At 45.1% G+C, this 21,578-nt stretch overlaps 2 protein-coding genes and 1 pseudogene across 8 annotated transcripts in view; 2 read left to right on the top strand and 1 right to left on the bottom strand.

The window, feature by feature from the left end:
• The window catches only part of ZDHHC14 (zDHHC palmitoyltransferase 14), a 294,720-nt gene extending 290,652 nt beyond the window's left edge, over window positions 1-4,068 (bottom strand). For all 7 annotated transcript variants that reach the window (XM_035297030.3, XM_035297033.3, XM_035297035.3 and 4 more), the window contains exon 1: window positions 3,001-4,068. In XM_035297030.3, coding sequence (XP_035152921.1) covers window positions 3,001-3,245 — 245 coding nt within the window. In that variant the 5' untranslated portion in view covers window positions 3,246-4,068. The remainder of the gene's footprint in view (window positions 1-3,000) is intronic.
• Window positions 4,069-4,578: 510 nt separating this feature from the next.
• On the top strand, window positions 4,579-5,462 carry LOC100896167 (uncharacterized). Its single transcript, XM_078370361.1, is given in 7 exon segments — window positions 4,579-4,761; window positions 4,763-4,936; window positions 4,938-4,998; window positions 5,001-5,180; window positions 5,183-5,285; window positions 5,287-5,310; window positions 5,312-5,462. Coding segments are annotated over 7 exon segments (876 nt in total).
• Window positions 5,463-13,997: 8,535 nt separating this feature from the next.
• Window positions 13,998-19,891, top strand: LOC100404386 (very-long-chain 3-oxoacyl-CoA reductase pseudogene; annotated as a pseudogene).
• The last annotated feature ends 1,687 nt before the right edge of the window (window positions 19,892-21,578 follow it).

Here is a 21,578-nt window from a genome sequence, read left to right as displayed (position 1 = left end):
AATACAAAGCTTGGCCAGGCATGGTGGTGCACGCCTGTAGTTCCAGTTACCAGGGAGGCTGAGATGGTAACATCACTTGAGCCCAGGAGGTCGAGGATACAGCAAGCCATGATTGTGCCCCTGCACTCCAGTCTGGGCAACAGAGTGAGACTCTGTTTCCAATAAAAAGCTATCTAGACATGATGGCCAGGGGTGGTGGTTCACACCTATAATCCCAGCACTTTGGGAGGCCAAGGCGGGAGGATCACTTGAAACCAGAAGTTCAAGATCAGCCTGGGAACATAAGCAGACTCCATCTCTATAAAAAATAATAAATAAATTTTTTTAAAAAGCTATCTAGACATGAAATTAAACAATCAAAATAGGGGACCACATGGTATGTGTTCAGTAAGTAACCAGAGGAAGGCAGGAGAAAGGCAGGCCAGGGGCAGACAGTACTGGCATTTCCTCTGGATCTTGCTCAGGGATTGGCCTGTTGGTATTTTGTTCCTCTGTATGGGGTTAACTGGTTCTTTGATCTCTAGCAAATTAATTTGGTCAATTTGGTTATTTAATTTATGAATAAAGAACTTGAAAGCAATGCAGTAACAAATATTCTCAGCTAAACCATAATATTCTATAGCTTGAACAGTCTCTGATTTTTCTGAACAGAGGCATCAGGATGGGCCTCTTGTTTTCTTGAAATGTCAAACTGCCTCGTTGAAGCAACACCCATGGAGACCAAACACACACACACACACATATACACGCACACACACCCACAGAGCTGACATAAAAGAGATGCTACTGCAAATAGTAGCTAATAAAATCCCAGTGCACACGTTTATCCCTGCGGTGATCAGTCAACACAACACTGACGCAGAGAAAGATCCCTAACAATCTGCCAGCTGAGGACTTTTGGGAACTCTTGGAAAAACACATGCTGAGATCAAGAAATGAAAATGAATTTATGATGGTTTGGTTAGAAGCTATGTTTGAATGTAGAAATAAAAGATGTTAAGTAATAACTGGGGGAATCCCTAACCATACAGTGGGGATTTAGGTATATACAGAACGTGAAATATTCATCATAATCCACGAAGCACACTTGTGGCTGAAGCTCTGCAACAGAATCACAAAATTAACCCATTTTCTCCACAGTTAAAATCACTAAAAAGAGCAAAAGTGCCAATTTGGATCTGTTCGAGATTTTTTTTTAACGTTAGGAACACAGTTAATTACTCTGCAACTAGAGGACCACCTGTAACAAATCCACCATTAGAGAGATGGCATTTCTGTTCAACCACATGGCATCATTGTTCCAGTGCCAGTGTTGATCCTAACAGATAATGTAAACTCACGGGGAACCTCTGTGCCCCTTCTTCCAGTTTCCAGGGCCTGGAAGGATAAGATGCTGCTCTCAATGAGGGCCCATGGGAGCAACAGCAGCCTGAGTAGAGTGTGTCTCCCTGCCACTCTCAATGCCTGTTCACATGCTTTCCCTCCGGTCCACAGGTCCCTCCACTGAATCTACCTATTAGTGTCAAACAGACACAAAACCTAAATATCAAGAAGGCATGCAGGAACTGCACACACCGTCAGAAATGGGGGAAAGGAGTTGTGTGAGAGAAGGACTGGGGAGGGGGGAATTCGCCTAAATCTGAGATCTTTCTCATTGCCTGTTCTCAGAGCACAGGGTTCAGACACAAAACGTTTCTCCTGAGAGTCAGAGGGCTTTGAGTGACAAGTATTACATTGTCAAGAGATCATTTATTTCCAGTTGAGACAGCATTTGGAAGGGCAAAAGCTAGGCATAAAATTAGAGCCTATTAATACTAATTAGAAACAAAAGTAAATGAATTTGAAAGGTTTTAATTAAGCCTACCCAACAGGAGGAGGTGGAGACTGAAGGAATATCATGCCCAATAATAACCAGGATATAAGAAGCCCAGAGAAGAACTCCCTATAAATATACTGCTTTTTTTAAATTCTGGGGGAAAAAAGTCACTCCACCTTTCACTGAGCATAGGATAGATGATACCTCGACTTACATAAGGAGTTGCATTCAATGCTGGACTCAAAAAGAGCAACTGAAATTGATTTGGAATGTGGTTTAACTGCTTTATCTAATCACTGTTAATAAATAAGAAGACCTTTCATTGGTTGGCAGGAGGACAGTTGCTACTGGCCAATTAGATTTTCCTGAAAACGGTGAAGACTTGCATGTACTTTTTTTTTCCCTCGGATATAATCCCTAAAGACCAGACTGTTTCTGGAATCAGAAGTTGTCACTCAGTGTCATACACTTCCTTAACAGACCTAAGGTCTCCTTTCACATGCTCCCAAATTGTTGTGAACACTTTTTATTGCAATCTTTTTGAAAGTGAAGAGTTTAGAAACCTCATGGCAAATCAGAAATTGTCATCAAGAGTGGACATCCTCTAGGAGACTAGAGGATGAAATGATCTATCCAGGGCACACTAGGTGGCCAACACTTTGAAACCTGAAATAACCAAGATTCCTCAATTATTCGTCGGAGTTGCATGGGAGCTTTAGTCAACTGAGCTTAAAAAGATGCCCTCTATCTTGTCAGCAAGGCAGGAAAAAGTCAGTTCTGTGTATCTCCAACTTAGAAATCTATCGCACCCCACCCCAGGCCACATCTGGGCTGATTATGCTGGGTTCCCAAACTCGGTAGAGAGAATGCTAGGGCTCAGGGACCCGCGGCCCCACCTGCTGGGTCCCACCCGCCACCTGGAGCAGCAAGGCTGGGGTGGAGGGGGGCCTTCCAAGTGGCCCCCTTCCCTCACTGCTCCCAGGAGCCCGGCTCCAGAATGGCGTTCTCTGTGGGGCCCCCAAAACAATCAGACCTTTAAAAGAAAAAAGAGGGAGCGCGGTCTGGCATTATATAACAATTTACAGTAGATAAAGCTTCTAGAAAACGAAAGCAGCCTGGGGAGGGGCGGAGGACAGGGGAGGAGAGGGGAGCGCGACGTCGGGTGAGCGGTCGCCGCCACTTACTCGAAGGCGAAGAAGAGTCCGCTAGTGACCAGGATGAGGACGAGCGTCAGGTAGAAGACGCCCGTCTGCCGGGCCATCATGATCCTCCCGTTGCAGAAGAACTTGTTTCTTCCCGGGAACACCTCCCATTTCCTCCGGGCCGCGATTTTCTTCTTCTTGTGGGGCGACTCCATGGGGGAGGAGCTGTGGGTGCTGATCTGGCTGTACTCGCAGTCTTTCATGGGCCCGCCGCCGCCGGGAGGCATCCACGAGGGCAGCCGGCTGGGGGCGCACACCCCCAGGAGCCCCCCGGCCGCGCGGGCCCCGCCGAGCCACGACCGCCGCCGGCCGCCCGGCCGCCCCCCGAGCCGCGGCGCCGCGGCCCCTACACGGGCTCCCGGCTCGGCGACAACTTTGCCGAGGACACCCAGGTTAACCCTCCGGGGAGCCCAACTGTCATAGCAGAAGCCCCGCTCGTGGGGGACGGCGCTGGCCGGCAGCCCGCGGCAGCGCTCCTCCGTCGCTTCCAGCCCGTGTCCCGGGGAGCGGGGCTTAGCCCGGCCGGCCCCCGGGTCGCCGAGCGCCCGCCCCCTCGCGCGGCCGCCCGCTCGGCCCCGCGGCCCCCAGCTCCCCGGCAGCGCCTCGGCTCCGGCCCGCCGACCCCAGAGCGCTAAACCCCAAGGGGACACGAGGCGGCGGCCCCGGCGCCGGCTTCCTCGGGAACCACTTCTGAGCCACGGCCAGGTTGGATCCACTCCTTCCTACGGCGGCGGATCCTCCCAGGAGAGAGCGCTGGCGACTGGGCGGCCGCGCGCGGCACCGGCAACCCCTCCCAGGGGTGGGGACAGCCACGCACGTTTTTCTGTCAGGAGCCGCTTGGCAAGAGCCCTGGCGCCGCTCGCACCGCGACCCGCTGTCGCTGTGCCTGGCAGCCGAGTCGAGTCCGCGGGCCCCGCGCGGGGATGCCCGGGCCGAGGGCGGCGACGGCTCGCGGGCTGCGCGGCGAGGGCTCCTTGGCTCCCTCCTGCCCAGAGGAAGCAGCCCCGGCGCGAGGAGGACCGCGGGGACACCGCACAGACACTTGTTTGCAAGGCTCAGCGCCGGCGCGCGCGCGGCGCTCCGAGTGGATCCGCCTCCTCCAGGCTGGGTGGGCGGCGGCCCCGCGCCTCACTCGCGGCTCCTCCTCCTGCTCCTCCTCCTCTCCCGCGAAGCCCGGGCACCGGCGCCGCAGGGTCCCCGCCCCGGTCTCCACGGGCGGGCGCCCTGGGCTGTGGGCCGGACCGGGCCTGACGCGGCCCCTGGGGAAGGCGCAGGGGCTCCCGGTGGCATCGGCCGAGAAGGAATGGGGTCGGGCGCCGCGCCTTGCGCTTTTGACCGACTTCAGTCTGTCTTGCGGCTTCTCCCGGGTTTATCCCCCGCAGCAGCTGCCGCCTCGAAACACGCTCATTCCCACGGCCACTGGCAAGCAGGTCCTGGCGACTCCCCGGGACCTGAGGAGCCGCGGCGCAGAGGTGACCCTCCCCCGGCCTGCGCCCCCCTCCCTCCTCCCCGGCTGGGCGCGCGGTGGAGTCGCCGGGAGAGTCTGCTGATGCCCGGGGAATGGGGTGAGGGTGCCGGGTGCCAGGATGGGGAGAGGCGGCCCGAGGCCGGCCTGACTCCGGGACCCGGTTGCGGGCGAGGGTCTCGGGGCCCGGCTTGGCCGGCTTCCGGGCCGAGAGAGAAGGGCGGTGGAAGCGGTCGGGGTCCCCTCCGGCCCCGGCCTCCCTCCCGGAGTAGAAGCCTCTTGCGGTGTAGGTTCTGGGTTGCTGCCGCCCAGCCCTTTCGGTTTCCACTTCTCCCCACAGATGATCACAACTGCTCGCTTTATTTCTCCCTCCATTACCCCGTGGAGCCCTCTAAACAGCCGAGGAATCGCGCGCTTCTCCTCTCCCGCCCGCGCCTCCCTCTTTCCCCGCCGGACAGTCCAGGAGGAGCTGCCGGCGCGGCCCTGGGACTGCCGGAGCCAGGGGTGACTGCTCGCTAGCGCCTCCCAGGCTTTGCCGCGGGTCCGAGCCTCCGCAGGGGTGGGCACAGCCCCGGGGCCGCGGAAAGCGAAGGCAGCTGGGCAGGGACGCTCGGTTTTCCGAGCCCTGCTTTTCTTTCACACCCCACTGGGAGGTGTAGTTCTTCTTCCCGCCGGCCGGCGCCTAGAGGAAGCACGACTCGGGCCTTAGAAACTACAAGTCCCTGCATCCCCCGCGACAAGGGCGGGAGAGGCGTGGTGCCGGGCGTTCTGGGGCTCGGTAGTGAGAGATGGGAACCAACAGAGGGTTGTGGGGGACGGTGCCTTCTCTGGGCATTTTGCACGTTACACATGTTCTTTGTCTAATATTCATCAGAATCATGCGAGACATTATTGTCTCCAGCTTAGAGAAAGCTTAACTACTGGCCAAATATCACAGAGCTCCCAAGTGATAGAGATGGCATTGAACCCAGATCCCTAAGTATGTCCCTTACAAAGCGTGCCTCAGTGAGCAGTGTCGAAGGGAGATGAGATTGGCTTATCCGAGAAGGCCAGTTGGGAGGAGCTTCTTGTAGTAAGGAAAAGGTGGTGGGAATAGAAATTAGAGTATGACCTTAAATTACAAGGAGTTTTGAATAAAAATGAAATTTACAGGGGTCCATTCCAAAGCAGGTTAGGGTCTAGGGAGAATGAATCTTAAGCACACGGTCATAATTGGGTTTGAATTATTTTAGATAATGTATGAGAGCCAAGGATATTACAGGGACAATAAAGTACTTTGTGGCTGGATTATTTTTTAAAACCCAACTGGAAAGCTGCAGACATTTCAAGTGAAAGCTCTCATATGCTTTCCTGTCCTTTAGCTAATGAGATCTACGGGGTATTATTCTTATTGTATTTATTGCGAGCACCTTTTCTGTGGATGTCCAATTAATATAACAGATCCATTGATTTGATGGCATTAAAAAGATTCCCACTCTTGTTCTCAATTAAACCTAATTTTTCTGGCATCGTGGTTAGGCTTTTAAAAAGTCCTTCGTTATCTGTTAGAGATACGTACTAAAGTATCTGCCAGTGAAATAATACAAATTCTGAAGTGTGCTTTAAAACACACCAGCCCATTCACTCCCCTCTTCCCACCCTCCCAGCCCCAGACATAGGGGTGTAAATGAAACAATCGGAAACTGTTAAAAATAGTTGACCTTGGGTGATGTATACTTAATTATTTATTGCTGCAAACTACCACAAACTTAGTGGCCTTAAAACAAGACAGATTTTTCTCACAGTTTTTGTGGATCAAGTGTCCAGGTACACTCAGTCCTCCACTTAGAGTCTCACATCTGCCATCAGGGGGCTGCCCAGGCTGCATTCGCACTCACTGGAGAAGAACTGGCTTCCACTGTCACTCCGGGCGGGCACAGGCAGAATTCCTTTCCTTGCAGCAGTAGGACCGAGGGCCCCGGCTTCTTGCTGGCTGGAGACTGGAGACTGTCCTCAGCTCCAAGAGGCAACCTGCAATTCCTGGAGGTCACCTGGACTTCATTGTCACTTGGGCTTTCCGAACACAGCCACTTTTTGCATCAGGCCCACAAGGAGAGTCCCCAGAGTGAGCCTCCAGCAAGACAGAATTTTTTTTTTTTGAGACGGAGTTTCGCTCTTGTTACCCAGGCTGGAGTACAATGGCGTGATCTCGGCTCACCGCAACCTCCGCCTCCTGGATTGAGGCAATTCTCCTGCCTCAGCCTCCTGAGTAGCTGGGATTACAGGCACGCGCCACCATGCCCAGCTAATTTTTTGTATGTTTAGTAGAGACAGGGTTTCACCATGTTGACCAGGATGGTCTCGATCTCTTGACCTCGTGATCCACCTGCCTCGGCCTCCCAAAGTGCTGGGATTACAGGCTTGAGCCACCGCGCCCGGCCCAAGACAGAATTTTATATGACATAAAGCAACCCCACGGCCACCTTCAAATGGGCACATTCTGTTGACCAGAAGCATGTTTTGCACACCCTCAAAGGGAGAGGAGTACACAGGGCATGAACACTAGGGTGAGGGGGTACCCTGGAGTGCATCCCCCGCAGTGTACAAGAGGGTCTATTATGCTCTTCTTACATACCTCATCTACTCGTGTTTACGTTTGACATTTTCCATAATAAAAAGAAATGAATTAATTTTAAACTGTTACCTAAATTTTCCACAGCAAATAAGATATGCTGATATGATTTCTAAATAAGCTGATACAGTCGTCTACAGTTGTCTTCCTGGGGTACTTACTTCTTCCCCCTCCGTGTATACTAAGACCTCTGGCAGTTAATTTACTTGTATGGGTTACTCTCAACTAAGGGCGTTCACTAGAACCTGGTGTGTGATAGCCCTAGAATTCACCTCACCAACTGCAGTTGATCTTGAACAATATGGGTTTGAACAGCATGGATGTCGTTAGACATGGATTTTTTTTTTTTTTCAACCAAATGCAGATGGAAAATACAGTATCCCTGGGATGGGAAATGTGAGTATACAGAGGGCAAAGGCCGACTCTTCCTATATGCAGGTTCTGTGGCACCTGTTTAGGGACCTGAGTATGTGCAGACTCAGGTATACGCAGGTGATCCTGGAACCAATCTCCTGAGGATACTGAGTGATGACTATAAAACCTGTTGTATAAGGTATGGTAGAGTTCATTATTTATTTTACAGTTATCTATCTCAGAGCCTAGATTGTGCTAAGTACTGTTTTAGCAGCAGCAATATAAAAAGATCCAAGATAGAAGCTTATATTTGGGGACTGGGGAAGAGATGGAGAGAATAAACAAACAAATAAATGACTAATAAGACAAATTCAGAGAACAATTATAAGAATGAGAAAAAAAAAGCAGGTTATGGGCTAGAGAGACGGGTCAGGCAGAGAGAGAATCGAATGATGAGAAACAGCGAGTACCAAGTCCTTAAGGCAGAACAATCTGGAAAATTCTAGGGATACAAAGAACACCAGTCTAGTTCAAGTGGAGCATGAGCCAAGGAGAGACGGAAGAAGAAACAGGACCAGGAGGCATCTGGAGTTGATTCTGCACGCACCAAAATCAGTTCTGTACGCTGTGCTCTGTACCCAACATTGGTTTAGGTGTTGAGGGGTCTGAAAGAAGAATCACCATCCTTGCCCTCTAGGAATGTATAGATTCCAAACTTTAATGTTAGAGGGATGTCAGCGTATCTAGAATTACAGACCAAAATATTTATTTCGCATACAAGGACACTGAAGCCCAGAAGAGTCAAATGACCAGCTAAAAATTCCTTGAGAATGCCTCGCCAATAACACACCAATAACAAATAATCCAAAAATGAGTCTTGAATTGAAAGAGTGCATGATCTACTTTTGTTAAATCGAGTTTAAGCTAATGCTGCCTCCTTACATATTTTAAGTTTGGCCTAAAGGTTTCTCTGTACACTGTGAACCGTAGGCTAGATGGAAAGGTAAACAGAGTGTGATCTACTCGTATGTCAATTACTGAGTTTTGGCCACTCAAATGTGGCCAACTGTTCGAACCATGTTCAAATAAGACAAATGCTGAGCTGTAACCATCTGGCTGTTTCTGCACCTCATTTCTGCTTTCTATACGTCACTTACCTTTTTCTGCCCATAAATTCTCTTCTACCACACGGCTGCCCTGAGGCTACCCTGGCTCAGGAGGCTGCCCAACTCATGAATCATTCTTTGCTCAGTTAAACTATTTTACATTGAATTCAGCTGAAGTTTTTTTTTTTTTTAACATGTTAACACTTTAGAAAATGGATAATGAATGTTTAGTGCCCATCATGTGCAGGGCAGTGTGATAAGAAGGTAAATGAGGCAGAGGAACGACAGTCAAGATTGGGAAAAAAGATGGAGGCACGTGAGAAATTCAATAATACAAGAAAACAGTATTATACAGATAATGCTCTTTTCTCCACTGTATTTTTGTGTTAGGCAATCTCCTGGTTCTCATTAAATCCAGAGGATAACCTGATGAGGCAGGGATTATTGTCTTGAATTTGCAGAAGAGGAAACTGAAGATGAGAGAAGTGAGGTGATTTGCCCAGGGTTTTGCAGTGAGTAAGAAATGGAGTCAGGACTCTAGGCCGGGTGTGAATGTCAGACCCAAGCTTTCCTATACCCCCACACAATGGAAAGAGCATACCGTCGGATAAACCAACAGCTGAGTAGAATAGAGAAAATCATCTCGATTTCAGAGGGAAGAGAAATCTCAGGCCCAGGCTGTAGCAAAGTACAACTCTGAGCTTGACAGTTTGGACAGGAAAAACATAAAAGGGTTAGTCTCTCAGGGAAATGGGGATGGGTATAGAAAAGTAAATTATTGGGGAAGTACATGATGTTTCTAGCTGGAGTAGAACTGTCAAGAATCCAAGCACAGTTAGTTTATTCGGGAGGGGACTGCAGAAAACACCAGCAGGAGAGTGAGGAAGTGAGGCAGGAAGGAAAAAGAGATGAATAAAGCATGTGCTATCGAGCAAGTTACCATGGTGGGCCGCTGAAACTCAGACCCTCTAGGGCAGTGGACCCTGACCTTTTTGGCACCAAGGACCAATTTTGTGGAAGACAATTTTTCCACGAACCGGAGGGTGAAGGGATGGGGCCATGGTTTGGGAATGAATCAAGTGCATTACATTGATTGTGTATTTTATTATTATTACATTGTAATATGTAAAGAAACAACTATACAACTCACCATAATGTAGAATCAGTGAGAGCCCTGAGCTTGTTTTCCTGCAATTAGACGGCCCCATGTGGGGGTGATGGGAGGCAGTGACAGATCATTAGGCATCAGATTCTCATAAGGAGCGAGCAATCTAGATCCCTCACATGCTCGTTTCACAAGAGGGTCTGCACTCCTCTAGTGCAGTGAGAATCTAATGCCGCCGCTGATCTGATAGTAGACGGAGCTCAGGCAGTAATGCAAGCGATGGGAAGTAGCAGTAAATACAGAAGCTTCGCTCATTTGCTCACTGCTCACCTCCTGCGGCACAGCCCACTTCCTATCAGCAGGTGGACCAGTACTGGTCCACGGCTCAGGGTTTGGGGATCCCTGCTCTAGGGAACTCTGGGGAAGTCCAAGTTGTGGAACCCGCCAGAGTTATCCCAACTGAGGGACAAGGAAGCTAAAGTTTACCCACCAATTCCCCATCTGTTATTAGCTGAGACCTCCTTCTGGGAGCATTACTGTACCTTCTTTACATTCAGTTATCGCAGCTGTCACTGCCTTTAGCACTTAGAGCAACAAGCTGGCCCTCCCTGGTTTGTTAGTGTCTTTGATTCTAGTGGGTCTCTCCCTGTCCTCATGACTCAGTGGATTCACTGACAATAGGGGTTACGTTATTTACAAAGCTCGAGCATTGTTATTTTCATCTGAGCAGCTCAAAGCATTCCACAAACCCATCTCATTAGTTCTCAGCACACTTTCAAGAAGCCAAGAGGAAATATAGCCTTATCCACTGTGAAAAGGCAAGACATTCAGATGCAGGACAGGACGTGATTTATATGTCTTTCAGGGGCAAAAATGAGTGTGCAGTTCACGTGGGCAAGGTACATGCAGGTCAGAGGGTCACAGTCCTAGGAGAACTCTGAAATCGCCAGAAGAGATGTCATCAGAGAGCTCTATGATGGCAGGAAGTAACTGCTGAAGCTTCCATACCAAACAAGATTCTTCAGAAAATCAGACACTTTCATTTCTTCCAACCCAGAGAGTCAGCTCACACTTCAGACTGTGCTCTGCACAGCTGGGAACATCTTGTGTTAGAACATGTAAGGTGCTTCAAATATAATAATAAACTCAGCACTAGAAGAAAGTATTCGTTTAAAGCAGAAAAACTTTAATTGAAAACTTTCTTTCCCTCTTCCTTTTTTTTTTTTTTTTTTTTTGAGACAGAGTTTTGCTCTTGTTGCCCAAGCTGGAGTGCAATGGCATGATCTTAGCTCACTGCAACCTCTGCCTTCCGGGTTCAAACAATTCTCCTGCCTCAGCTTCCCGAGTAGGTGGGATCACAGGCATGCACCACCATGCCTGACTAATTTTGTATTTTTAGCAGAGACAGGGTTTCTCCATGCTGGTTAGCCTGGTCTCGAACTCCTGACCTCAGGTGATCTGCCTGCCTCGGCCTCCCAATCCCATGCTGGGATTACAGGCATGAGCCACCACGCCCAGCCTCAAAACTTTCTTATACTTGTTCCATGAGTGACTTTTTCTTGCTTTTTAACACAAAAATATTACTTTTTAGTGTATTTATAAAAAATACCTGTGTATTAAAGAAATTACACTGCACAAAAATATGAAGAATGTAAAAGTTCAAATTCCCATCACTTTGGAATAACAATCGTTAATGATTTGTTGACCATTTCTATAATTCATTTTATGGATGTATACTCACATACACATATCCATATCATTTAACAAAAATGGAATCATATCATACATGCTACTTTCATCCTGTGTGCATTTCTTTTAATTGTCATATTTTTCTCTTAATTTCCTATCCCCACCCTTACTTCGGGTAACCAATGTTAATAACATGTTGTATAGCCTTCTCCAAGTCATATAATTATAGGGAAACCTACACACACACATACATACAGCTCATATTACAGTTTCTCTAATTGTCTTAATAATGTCCTATATGGGCCGGGTGTGGTGGCTTACACCTGTAATCCTAACACTTTGGGAGGCTGAGGTGGGTGGATCACGAGGTCGGGAGTTCAAGACCAGCCTGGCCAAGATGCTGAAACCTTGGTTTTTTAGTCTCTACTAAAAAATACAAAAATTAGCTGGGCATGGTGGCAGTCTCCTGTAATCCCAGCTACTTGGGAGGCTGAGGCAAGGAATTGCTTGAACCCAGGAGGCGGAGGTTGCAGTGAGCCGAGATCATGCCACTACATTCCAGCCTGAGCGACAAAGCGGGACTCCACCTCGAAATAAATAAATAAATAATCTCTTAGCTCACTGCTCACCTCCTGCTGCACAGTCCACTTCCTATCATCAGGTAGACGGGTACTGGTCCACGGCCCAGGACCAGTTAATTTTTCCCAATTCAGGATTCAGTCCATCACAATTAGTTGTTAAATCTATTATATCTCCTTTCACACAGGACAGTCCTGCCTCCTTCCTTTGAGCTTCTTGATCTTGACATTTTGGAAGAGCGGAGGCCTTTATTTTGTAGAATATCTCTCAATTGGGTTTATCTGCTGTTTCTTCACAATCAAATTCCGGAGAGGGCATACACCAGGTTTCAGCCGTCCCACGCAAGCAGTAGTGGCCTCCCTGAGGCCAAGACACCACCTCAGGGCTACATTGCTAAAACTACAAGATACCTGCTCCAGCCTGGTCTGCTCTTCCTGGGCCCCAGCTCCTCACACAGTGATGAGAGCACTTTTGAAGAATCACATCTATGCTGTATCCAGCTGCTGGTGCTCCTGAAGTCTAGAGAGTGTGCCTCCAGCCCAGATCAAAATTGACCCAAAATACAGACACCTTTTAATTGAGAAGCAAAATAGGATGCACTCCATTTTAAAGAAGCAGAAATTATGAAGAGATACAAAGTCCCCAAAACAATTTTGTTGATTAATTGTAAAATGTGCCACAGAACAGTAAACATGATGGTAAAAGGAGAAGCTTCCTTGAGCAATGAGAGACAATTTGACGACTCCTAAGATCAAGCCCAGCAGGGAAGACACCATCACATGAGGCTCGGAGTTCTGCAAGTCTAGCTCCCAAGGCCAGAGCCCGGCACTGGTTCTCCTAACACCTACCTCTGGGCAGTCAGCAGTTATTTAGTCCTCAAAGGACGTGAGCAAAACAAAGAAATGCTTCTCTCTACTGAAAATGTTGCTTAATCAGAAAGAATCTAAAGTGAATTTCAAATGTTTCTTGCCTCCTCTGTGAAGAATGGATTTTGAGAAATGTCTATTGCAATTTCCAAACTAACACTAGTCAAAAAACCAATTCTTTTCACTTTTATTTATTTTCCAAATACATGGAAACCAGATCCAAGGACAAACTTTTTCAGGCATCTTTTGTGTGTGTGTGTGTGTGTGTAAGAGATATGGTCTCTCTCTGTTGCCCATGCTGGAATGCAGTGGCATTATCATAATTCACTGTAACATCGAACTCCAGGGCTTGAGCCTCCCACCTCAGCCTCCCAAGTAGCTGGGACTACAGGTGCATGCCACCACATCCAGCTAATTACTATTGTTTTTTGTAGAGATGGGGGTCTCACTATGTAGAAAGTAAAAACTTCCTCTTCAAAGTTTCCCTTCTTGTTAAAGAACAATAATAATAAATGTTAGAAATAATAGTTTGTTTTAGAGACTATCTTCAAAGCCTTCTTGCTTTTTGCTAATAACGCTTCGCTAAGCCCTATCCTATGTAGCTGTTAAACATGCTCACAGGCACACAGTATTTTCTATGTCCTTATACTTTAACCAAGATATTTGTGCTGGACATGCTCACAGGTATGTCCCAGCTCACAGCCTATGCCCCTTCCTTATTTAGAAATGTTATTACTTTTCTATGTCCTTGTTCTTTTCCTTTGTTCTCCATTGCCTTTACCTATTTAGAAAAGTTTTAAGTTGCTAGCCAATCAAGTCCAGTTTAAATTGTGAAGTCTGACTCCAACCAATGGAGATTGGACACAGCAGTAAGGACCCAATGCATAAGGAATATTTATTGCGAATATTCACCTGCCTTTCTGTCCCGACCCGCGGGACGAGCAACGCAGACCCTAGGGAGGGAGTGGGGATTAAGAGAGAGAGACAGGAGATGCGAAGAATGGAGACAAGTCAAAGATCTGATCAAGTCTCGTTTATTAGGTACAAAGCAGCTGCTTATAAGCAAGCAAAGGCGGGAAGCTCTGAGTTCTGATGTCAGAAAGTAATCATGGAGACGAGGCTGCAGGCTGGCCTCGTGACTAAGAATGTGAAACTTAGATAAGGGAAGCAGAAGCTTGAGCAACAAGATCACAAGACGGCTATCATGATGCTCAAGATGGCCACTGCTCCCTACACCTTTCCTTTGTTCATGGTACTCTCATAGCAAGATTGCTGATGAGTAGTACCCTTTCTGCAGAAAGTAAAATTGCCTTACTGAGAAAACTTTTTGTCTAATGTTAATTTTTCCTCGCAGTACCTAAGAATAAACATTCTGCCTTTAACACACTATGTTGACCAGGTTGTTCTCAAACTCCTGGCCTCAAGTGATTCTTTCATCTTGGCATCCTTGACGGCATTTCTGTGGAATAAAAACCTTATTGGAATGAATAACTAAAACCAACTACCTCAAAGGTTGTTTGTGAGATTTAAAAACTATATATGAAAATGACTTATAGTTAATTCATAGGCAGGTATTAAATGTATTATGATTTTCCCTTTTCTCAGTTAGCAGTTTTCATTGTTTGATATTGTTTTCTTCCTAAAAGTAATTGAGATATTTATGAGAGTGTCTACTTTCTCACAAGGATTTCTTTAGGGGGTCAATACCCTGATTGCTACATTCAGGGGGAAAAATGTGTGTGTCTTTGTTCTCCTATGAACATCTGGATAACTTTACATTAATAAAATCTGAAGATTATTTCAGTTTGTGTGAAAAATATTAAGATTATTCTTGATTATAGATAACTCAGTAAGATAAAGAGTGCAAATACCTTTTCTAAAACTCCTTTTTATAACTTTCTGTTGCTCCTACAATATTTCACCTTAAGAGACATTTTAATTTATTCTAATACAAACTCATTCCTGGGTTTAAAATTATTTCAAAATATAGTAACTTATGCTTTACAGTACATCTTTTCTGGGACAACACAGATATACTTTTTTCCTAATAAGCTAGGATTTTTCTCCACCTTTTTATTTAGCTCATTTGGATATTTTGGGGACAGAAATCAGGTTATTCATTTTTGACAGGAGGAACAGTGCAGTGATGCTGTGTCTTTCTCAGTACCATATCAAAAGGCACACGATGTTGGTTTTCCCAATATTGATGATGTTCATTTTGATCATTAGGGTAAGGTGGCTCCACCAGGTTTTTCCAGTATAAAGTTTCATTTTGCCACTGTAATTAACAATTACAAAGACCTGGGCACAGTGGCTCATACCTGTAATCCCAGCACTTTAGGAGGCTGAGGTGGGCAGATTACTTGAGCTCAGGAGTTCGAGACCAGCCTGGGCAACATGGCAGAACCTTGTATCTACAAAAAATTGAAAAAGTAGCCAGGCATGGTGGTACATGCCTGTCATCCCAGCTACTCAGGAGGCTGAGTGGGGAGGATACTTAAGCCCAGGCTGGAGTGCAGTGGGGAGATATTGGCTTACTGCAACCTCTGCCTCCCAGGTTCAAACAATTCTTGTGCCTCAGCCTCCTGAGTAGCTGGTATGACAGGTGCCTGCCACCATGCTTGGCTAATTTTTGTATTTTTAGTAGAGATGGGGTTTTGCCATGTTGAGCAGATCAGTCTTGAACTCCTGAGCTCAGGTAATCTGCCCACCTCGGCCTCCCAAAGTGCTGGGATCACAGGTGTGAGCCACAGCCCCAGCCATCCCAATTCAATTTGACATTTGTTTAATGCTTGCCTCTCTTCTATTTGATTCAGTCATATGTTCCAACCCCATCATGTACTTTCACTTTCCACCCCTGCAATCTGTCATTTCTCCAAGGGGCCCTAAGTTCCTTTTAGTGGAAAATATATATGTGTTTGTGCATCTCTGTTTCTAACTTTAAAAAAACATAGACACACAAATGCATAGACATTTACTTTCTTCAATGTGAAAGCACTGTGTGTTTAAGGGGATAACCTGTAATTTCAGTTTAAAGCTGCATCGATATTCCCTGCTTCCCACTTTTCACATCTATAGCTTCGTCCTCCCATGATCCTCAACACATTTATCCATATCCCCAAGCCTAGAATACAAAAAGATTTCAGAATTGCTAGTGAATGGCACCACAAAAAGCAGACCAGCAAATAGCATCAAATACTTATTTTACAGTCCTTCCTTTTTTATGTTATAAAAAATAAAACAGTAGACATCTGTTGTGGTTTCTTGTTATGGTTCTAATTTCGTCTTGAGGTCTCTCAAGAGTGATGCAGGGCAGGCAAGCCCCAAAGTGGAGCATGGCCGGCTGGGTTCTTAGCTTTGCCCAGGGAAGAATTCAAGGACCTCCCCCCAGAGGTAGAAGGAAACAGCTTTATTGAAGTGGCAAGGTGGCACCTTGACAATGGCTCCTGCAGAGCAGGGACACCATGAAGGCAGAGAGCAGCAGCTCAGGGCAGGCCTGAAATAATATTTATATCTACTTTCAATTACATGTAGATTGAAGGGAGGTCTGTGCAGAAATTTCTAGGGAAGAAGCAGCAACTTTGGGTCATTGGGTCATTGCCACAAAAAGGGGCGGTAATACCCAGATGTTGTCAAGACAACGGTAAATTGACATGGCACACTGGCAGGCATGTCTGATTGGAAGCTGCTTTTGTCCCCCTCTTTTATTGATTGATTTATTTTTGAGATAGCGTCTCACTCTGTCACCCAGGCTGGAGTGTAGTTGCATGACCTTGGCTCACTACAACCTCCGCCTCCCGGTTCAAGTGATTCTCCTTGATACCTCACAAGTAGCTGGTATTACAGGTGTCCATCATCATGCCTGGGTTTTTGTATTTTTAATACAGACAGGGTTTCACCATGTTGGCCAGACTGGTCTCGAACTCCTGACCTCAGGTGATCCACCTGCCTCGCCCTTCCAAACTGCTGGGATTACAGGCATGAGAAAATGGCAGCCAGCTGTCCCCCCCATTAGCTAGTCCTCAGTCTGAGCCCCACCCTACAACCAAGTCCTGCCTCAAGAGTGCCCACAGGGCAAGATAACCCCTCTGTAGGAGAACTCTGAGGGAAATTTAGGTTCCTGTGTATCAGGTGAAATATGATGAGGAAGTAAAACCAGAATGCATGAAACCAAAGAAATGTATTACTCATAGGTCCCAGAGAGGTTTAAGGGTGACTACAGGAGTCTGGAGGCTGCAAGGAGTTCACCCAGTGGATGGATGGGGCTGGGGAGGGACTTCTGGGACTATGTCCTCGTTAAGGTCTGTGGGCACTATTGCCTAGGCTTTCCTGTGGGGGTTGTGGCCAGGCTAGTTTAAGGAAAATACAAATAGGAGAACTTGTTTACCTGACTCTGGTATTGGTCATTCGGTTTTACAGTGGTCAGCAGCTGTGGAGCATATGGGGTTTTCAGTTAGTGGGATGAAAAGCAAGTGGGCTATATCAAAGACAAGCAGGCAGGGAGAGGAAGTCTTAACTAGGGTGGAGGTGATGTGCTATGACTGGGTTTTAAACAACTTATGTTGGGCCTAAAAATGGATGCCAAGGCAGCAACAAATTTAAACAAATTTTAAACAAAGCAGTAACAAATATTAAACAAATTTATGACAACATCCTTGCATATTCCCAGTCTTAGGGTGAAAGCATCAGATATTTTATCACTAAGAAGAATGTTGCCTTTAGGATCTCTACAGACGCCCTTTATCAGGTTGAGAAAATTTTCTTCTATTTCTGATTTGCTGAGAGATTTTATACGTTGGGGTGTTGAAGTTTGTCAGATGTTCTTTTTGTCCCTATTGACAGAGTTTTCTCCTTTATTTTACTAATATGATTGATTATATTGCTTAATAATTGAATGTATGAAAAAAAAAAACCGTTAGGGCCAGTTGCAGTGGCTCACGCTGGCTCCCAGTATTTTGGGAGGCTGAGGTGGGTCAATCACCTGAAGTCAGGCGTTCAAGACCAGCCTGGTCAACATGGTGAAAACCCGTCTCTACTAAAAATACAAAAATTAGCCAGGCATGGTGGTGCGTGCCTGTAATCCCAGCTACTCAGGAGGCTAAGGCAGGAGAATTGCTTGAACCCAGGAGGCAGAGGTTGCAGTGAGCAGAGATCATGCCACTGTACTTCAGCCGGGTGACAGAGACAGACCTTTTCACAAAATAAATAAACCTTTACATTTCTGAGAAAATCCCCACTTGATCAACATATTTTATCCTTTTCATATATTACTGGATTTGAATTGCTAACATTGTATGAAAAAAATACATTTATGTTTGTGAAGGTAACTGGTTAATGATACCTTTTTTTCTTTTCTGTTTTCTTTTCATTGTCATGTCTTTGTCAGGTGTTGGCTTCAGGATTCTCCTGCCTCATAACATGGGATGGGAATTGTTCCCTCATCTACGTTTTTGAAATGGTTTTTGTAAGACTGACATTTATTTCTTGTTTGGTAAAATTCACCAGTCAATTCATTTGCTTCTGGAATTCTATTTGAGAAGAAGTTGATGATAGAAAATTCAATTTATTTAAAAGATACAGAGCTGTTCTGATTTTCTCTTTCATCTTGGGGTCTGTTTTGGTAAGCTGTTTTTTCAAGGAAGTTTTCTATTTAGTTTAAGTTGTTCATAATCTGTTATCATCTATTTAGTGTCTGAAAGGTCATTTATTTCAGGTAATGGCAATTTTTCTCAATCATTCTTACTGGGGTTTACCCATCTCATTAATTTTTTTTCAGGAAAACAACTTTTTGCTTTGTTAGTTTAAGCTATTGTTTATTTCCTATTTCATTTATATCTGCTTTTATCTTTTTAAGTACTTCCCATCTATTTTCTTTGGGTTTAATTTGCTCATCTTATTCTAGATTCTTAAGATTAAAATTTAGATTAATTTTAAACTTTTTCTTTTCTAATACAAGTATTTAAAACTATAAATTTTCCTGTAAGGACCACCTTAGCTGCATCCCACACATTTTGATGGGTTTTCGATATGTTGTATCATTGTATCTTTACTATCAGAGTTTAAAGTATTTTCTAATTTTCTTCTTAGATTTCTTCTCATGACTTCTTCATTTCTTTTCTTTCTTTCTTTTTTTTAGACTGAGTCTCGCTCTGTTGCCCAGGCTGGAGTGCAGTGGCGTGATCTCGGCTCACTGCAACTGCCACCCGCCGTGTTCAAGCAATCCTCTGCCTTAGCCTCCCAAGTAGCTGGGATTACAGGTGCCTGCCCCTACCCCAGCTAACTTTTTTGTATTTTTAGTAGAGATGGGGTTTCAGCATCTTGGCCAGGCTGGTCTTGAACTCCTGTCCTCGTAATCCACCCACCTCAGCCTTCCAAAGTGCTGGGATTACAAGCGTGAGCCACCACGCCTGGCGGATTTTTTCTTTTTTCCGTGGTTTATTTAGAAGTAAGTTGTTTTGGTTAACGAAGGTAGTGAGGTCTAGTGGAAAGCTTTGGAGAGTGCTCTCCCTGCTGCCAGCTTCCTGGACTGGGTTGGCGCAGACACCGTGGCCTACCTAGCCCTGCGCACCTGGTACTGGCTCTTCACCGCCCTCAGGGTCAAGGAAGTGGGGAACTAGGCGGGGGTAGGCCCAGGGCTTGGCAAATGGGCAGTTGTCACAGGTAGTACAGATAAAATTGAAAAATCATATGCAGAAGAGTTAGCAAAGTGTGGAATGAAAGTTGTCCTTATCAGCAGTTCACAGAATAAACTTGACCAGGTTTCCAGTGAAGTCAAAGAAAAATTCGTAGTGGAGACCAGAACCATTGTTGCTGACTTTGCATCAGAAGGTATCTATGGTGAAATTAAAACAGGCCTGGCTGGTCTTGAAATTGGCGTCTTAGTGAACAACGTGGGAATGTCATATGAGTATCCTGAATACTTTCTGGACATTCCTGACTTGGACAATATGATCAAGAAAATGATAAATATTAACATTCTTTCTGTTTGTGAGACGACACGACCGGTGCACTGGAATGGTGGAAAGATCTAAAGGGGCGATTCTAAACCTGTCATCTGGCAGTGACATGTTCCCTGTCAGAAGAAAAGTTGTCATTTAAATTGAATAAATATAGCTTTATGAAAAAAAAAAAGTTGTTTAATTTCTTCATATAGCTATTCATTTCTAACTTAATTATTTTGTTAATAATTAAAGAGAATCTGTAAAATAATCTGTTTATTATTTTAGTTTAGTTCAGTTATTTATTTATTTTTGAGACAGGGTCTGGCTCTATTACCCAGATTGAACTGCAGTGACATGATCACAGCTCACTGCAGCCTTGAATTCCTGGGCTCAAGAGATCCTCCCACCTCCACTCCCAGAGTAGCTGGGACTGCAGGCACACACCACCAGGATTGGTTAATTTTTTTTATTTTTATTTTTTGTAGAGATAAGGTCTCATGTTACCCAAGCTGGTCTCAAACACCTGGGCTCATGGCCTGGGCTCAAGTGATCTCCAGCCTTAGCCTCCCCAAGTGCTGGGATTACAGGCATAGAGCCACTGTATGACCCACTCTTTTAAACTTACTAAAACTTGTTTTTATTCCTTGTGTTGAAGTGTCTTTTATCTGGTATTAACGTCGCCATCTCAGATTCCTTACATGTACTGTTTGCATAGCATTTCTTTTTCTATTGTTGGATTTCATTCCCTCTGTACTTTACACAGAGTAACCCTTTTAAACAGCATGTAGTTAGGTCTTGCTTTTTAATAGCTCTCATCTGACAATCTGTTTTTAATAAGCGTGCTTAGTACCTTTACATCGAATGTAATTACTGATATGATTGGATTTAGGCCTGCTATTTTATTTGTTTTCTGTTAAATAAAATACAAAGGGTTACAAAGAATGAAAATATAAAATCAGACTGTATAACTATATAACCGATCTTACATTTTGATTCTCCTTTCTTGCCTTCTTTTAGTTTTATCAAAAATTTTTATCACATTCCCTTTTAATTTCTCTAATTTTTTGCTGTACTTCTTTACCTTATTTTTAAGTGACTATTCTGGCATACTTATCAGAATCACCTTGTAAGAAATAAATGTCTGCTGTTTAATCACCCAGTTTATGGCATTTTGTTACAGCAGCCTGAACCAACTGAGACGATTCTTGTTCTGCACGACTTTCAGTAGTAAGCAATGGTAATGAAGAAACCACAGCTGAAACAATACCAAATGCTGATGAGGAGGCGAAAAAGAACACTCATCCACGCCTCCAGCTAGGCAATTAGTACTGTGCAGAAGAAGACACGTGCAAGAGTTTTCACTCAAGCCCTGTTTTTAACAGTAAAAAATAAATTAAATTAAAATGGAAACAGCCTGCATGTCCCTTAGTAGGAGACTAGATAAATAAATTGTGGACTTTTCATAAAATGGAATATTATATAAGAGTGAAATGAAATAATTAGAACTGTAAGAATAAACATAGATTTTTAGAAAAAAGATGTCAAATAGAAAGAAATTTGCTGGAGTTTACATAAGTATAACATCGTTTACAGGAATTGCAACAGGATACATTGTTTAGAGTTAAATACATGTTCTCTAAAATTCAGAAAAAATCAAAAGGGGTGCTGAACACGAAGTTCAGGGTATCTGTTACGCCTCCAAGGGAAGAAAGAAGGAGAGAAGAAGAAAGAATAAGGAGTTTAAATTGAATGGTTCTCCTTCTTGTGTTACATGTGGGTACACAGGAGAGTATTGTATTTTATTGTATTATTATCTAAAAGGCTTTTTAAATTCCTATAGTATT

This window comes from Callithrix jacchus, chromosome 4, assembly GCF_049354715.1.
Source record: "Callithrix jacchus isolate 240 chromosome 4, calJac240_pri, whole genome shotgun sequence".
Classification (NCBI taxonomy): Eukaryota; Metazoa; Chordata; class Mammalia; order Primates; family Cebidae; genus Callithrix; species Callithrix jacchus.
Note: the sequence above shows the minus strand (reverse complement) of the source record. Positions and strands in the feature narration are given on the sequence as shown.